Genomic DNA, 1,081 nt, shown 5'->3' with positions numbered 1-1,081 from the left:
ACCTCAGGGGTGATTACCAATCTTTCTGGATATAAAGGACCGACTGCTGGAACCAAATGGCCAACTGGCGCTACTTTGGTGATCAATGTAATGAACCTTCTCAGTTAGATGCGATTCAGATACGCCTGATACTTACTTTATGACTTTGACTTTTAGGTACCTGTTGCAGTAGGAGGAGCTTTGGTCATTGATGCCGATACTCCTAGTGTTGGCACAGATTCTTGCCGAACCATCTGGAATATTTATGCAGTGAACATCGACGGATCACATACTAATGGACCTATCACACTATCTCGTAACACCAAATCAGTCCTTCAAGGATTGATTTTGGCTCCAAATGGTTTGTTATATTCTATTCTGCTCACATTAGTCAGAAGCACTCTTCTAACTGTAATATTAAATTTCAGCTGCCATCTTGGATGGACCCACTGGAAACTTTGCTGGATTGTTGGTTTCGTATAACTACAAGTAAGTGTAAAGTGTCTATACAGTGTGATGAGAAAGGAAAGTCTAACGGTACTCCTTTCTATTAGCTGGCAAATATCCAATGTCGACATTTTAGATTTTACAACTGCGTCCGGCGGCTTGTGTAAATCGTTCCTTGGATGTGTTCCCAATCGAAATACCACTAGCAGCAGCACATTACCATCCTCATCGGTTAGCGTAACAGCATCATCGAGCTCAGGTAAGTTTGACAACAACACATGTTGAAAACTGATATTTTAAGTGTTATTTCAATCCTCTGACAATCATTTTACATTCATGTCATCAATTCGCAGCATCATCTTCTGTAACATCGTCAGCTACCTCCACTTCTAATGTAGTTTCTAATTCAAGCAATATCAATGGAGGTTCATCTAGCACAGGTAACGAGATTGTTAAATAATTCTACAATATCAGCATATGGAGTTATTAATCTTCTGTAAATTGATAACAAACAGCAACTACATCCTCGGGTGCTTCATCACCTTCGGTGACACAAGTGTGCGATCTGTCAACATCAATTGATCTACCAAGTCTGCAACTTTCAGTATTCAATGGTATCTTCCTAAACGACTTCACATCCAGTATCACCGCAGGC

The 1,081-nt window shown here is 40.2% G+C and overlaps 1 protein-coding gene across 1 annotated transcript; it reads left to right on the top strand.

Annotated features, from left to right (window-relative positions):
- Positions 1 to 56: 56 nt before the first annotated feature.
- Positions 57 to 886, top strand: K450DRAFT_276125 (uncharacterized protein; the record flags this gene model as incomplete). The annotated part of the gene is made up of 5 exons (XM_051593220.1): positions 57 to 87; positions 170 to 340; positions 408 to 468; positions 534 to 685; positions 780 to 886. 5 exons carry the CDS (start codon positions 57 to 59, stop codon positions 884 to 886), a joined length of 522 nt encoding a protein of 173 aa, XP_051439886.1.
- Between the last annotated feature and the right edge of the window lie 195 nt (positions 887 to 1,081).

The sequence above is a fragment of the Umbelopsis ramanniana genome (genome assembly GCF_025399195.1).
Source record: "Umbelopsis ramanniana AG unplaced genomic scaffold K450scaffold_193, whole genome shotgun sequence".
In the NCBI taxonomy this organism is placed as follows: Eukaryota; Fungi; Mucoromycota; class Umbelopsidomycetes; order Umbelopsidales; family Umbelopsidaceae; genus Umbelopsis; species Umbelopsis ramanniana.
This window is presented reverse-complemented; position numbering and strand designations above follow the sequence as displayed.